A 992-nucleotide genomic window follows, 5' to 3' on the forward strand; every position below is an offset into this window, starting at 1 on the left:
GCGCCAAAGCCCACTGGGCCCGTCCTCGCACAGGTCACCGGGGCGCGGCCGTCCGTCCTCACGCTGACCCACTGGGGTGCAGGCCAGAGCGGGGGCTGGATGCGTGCACCAGGGACGGCGTGGGGATCCCCTGAAGCCCACGGCTCAGGGGCCGCGGGGGGACAGGCGGAGCCAGCACGCCCTGGGGAGCACCCCCAGACCATGAGGGGCAGCACTGGGCCTCACCCTCGGCCAGCAGGGAGGCCAGGACATTCTTTCCTAGTGCTGGCCAGCCTGAGACCCGCACTGGGGGCCACCGTAGGACACGGCTGGAGAGAAGCCGGCGTCCCCGCGAGCGTGTCCGAGGGCCGGCGGGTGGGCGGCGTGACCGCCTCGCTGTTCCGTTGTTGGAAAGAAGCGTCAGCCACATTCAGCTTGGACGCACGGAGGCTCCCGGGGCGGTCGGGGGCCGCCATTTCTCAGGATCCCGAGGCAGAACCGGCTCCCGCGTGGCGAAGTCACCCGCGGCCTGGGCCTGGCTTGCTGCCCGACGTTCTCCACGCTGCGGCCGCTCCGGCCAGCGTCGGCCTCTGCACGTCCCATGGGGCGCGGGGGTCTCGCACCCCGTGCACCCCCCAGGGGGCGGGGGTCAGCCGGCCCTGCCTTCAGCCTGGTGACGCCTTTGCTCCCTGCTCGCAGGCTGACCTGAAGAACCAGCTGGGCGACGCCGGCTACGTGGTCTTCGGGGTGGTCCTCTTCGTGTGGGAACTGCTGCCGACCACCTTGGTGGTCGTCTTCTTCCGGGTCCGGAGTCCGGCCAGGGACCTGGTGAGCCGCCTTCCACTCGCAGGAGACCTCCCGCCCCGGCTGCCGCAGTCCCTCCTGCAGAGCCAGTGCCGTCTGCTCTGCCGCGGCAGCGACTGTACAGTGCCCTGGCCCGGCGGAGGCTTCCTTTTCCCTCCTTGCAGGGGAAGTTTTTTAAAGTTTAACTTTAGAAAAGAAAGTCGGTCGGT

General features: G+C 69.8%; 1 protein-coding gene across 1 annotated transcript in view; it reads left to right on the plus strand.

Moving 5' to 3' along the window:
• GPR137B (G protein-coupled receptor 137B) overlaps window positions 1–992 on the plus strand; it is a 7740-nt gene that overhangs the window by 1560 nt on the left and 5188 nt on the right. Inside the window, exon 2 of the mRNA XM_012730852.1 lies at window positions 679–807. Within this exon, the coding sequence (XP_012586306.1) occupies window positions 679–807 (129 nt within the window). The remainder of the gene's footprint in view (window positions 1–678; window positions 808–992) is intronic.

The sequence above is a fragment of the Condylura cristata genome, unplaced genomic scaffold (genome assembly GCF_000260355.1).
Source record: "Condylura cristata isolate star-nosed mole 26May11 unplaced genomic scaffold, ConCri1.0 scaffold00029, whole genome shotgun sequence".
Lineage (NCBI taxonomy): Eukaryota > Metazoa > Chordata > Mammalia > Eulipotyphla > Talpidae > Condylura > Condylura cristata.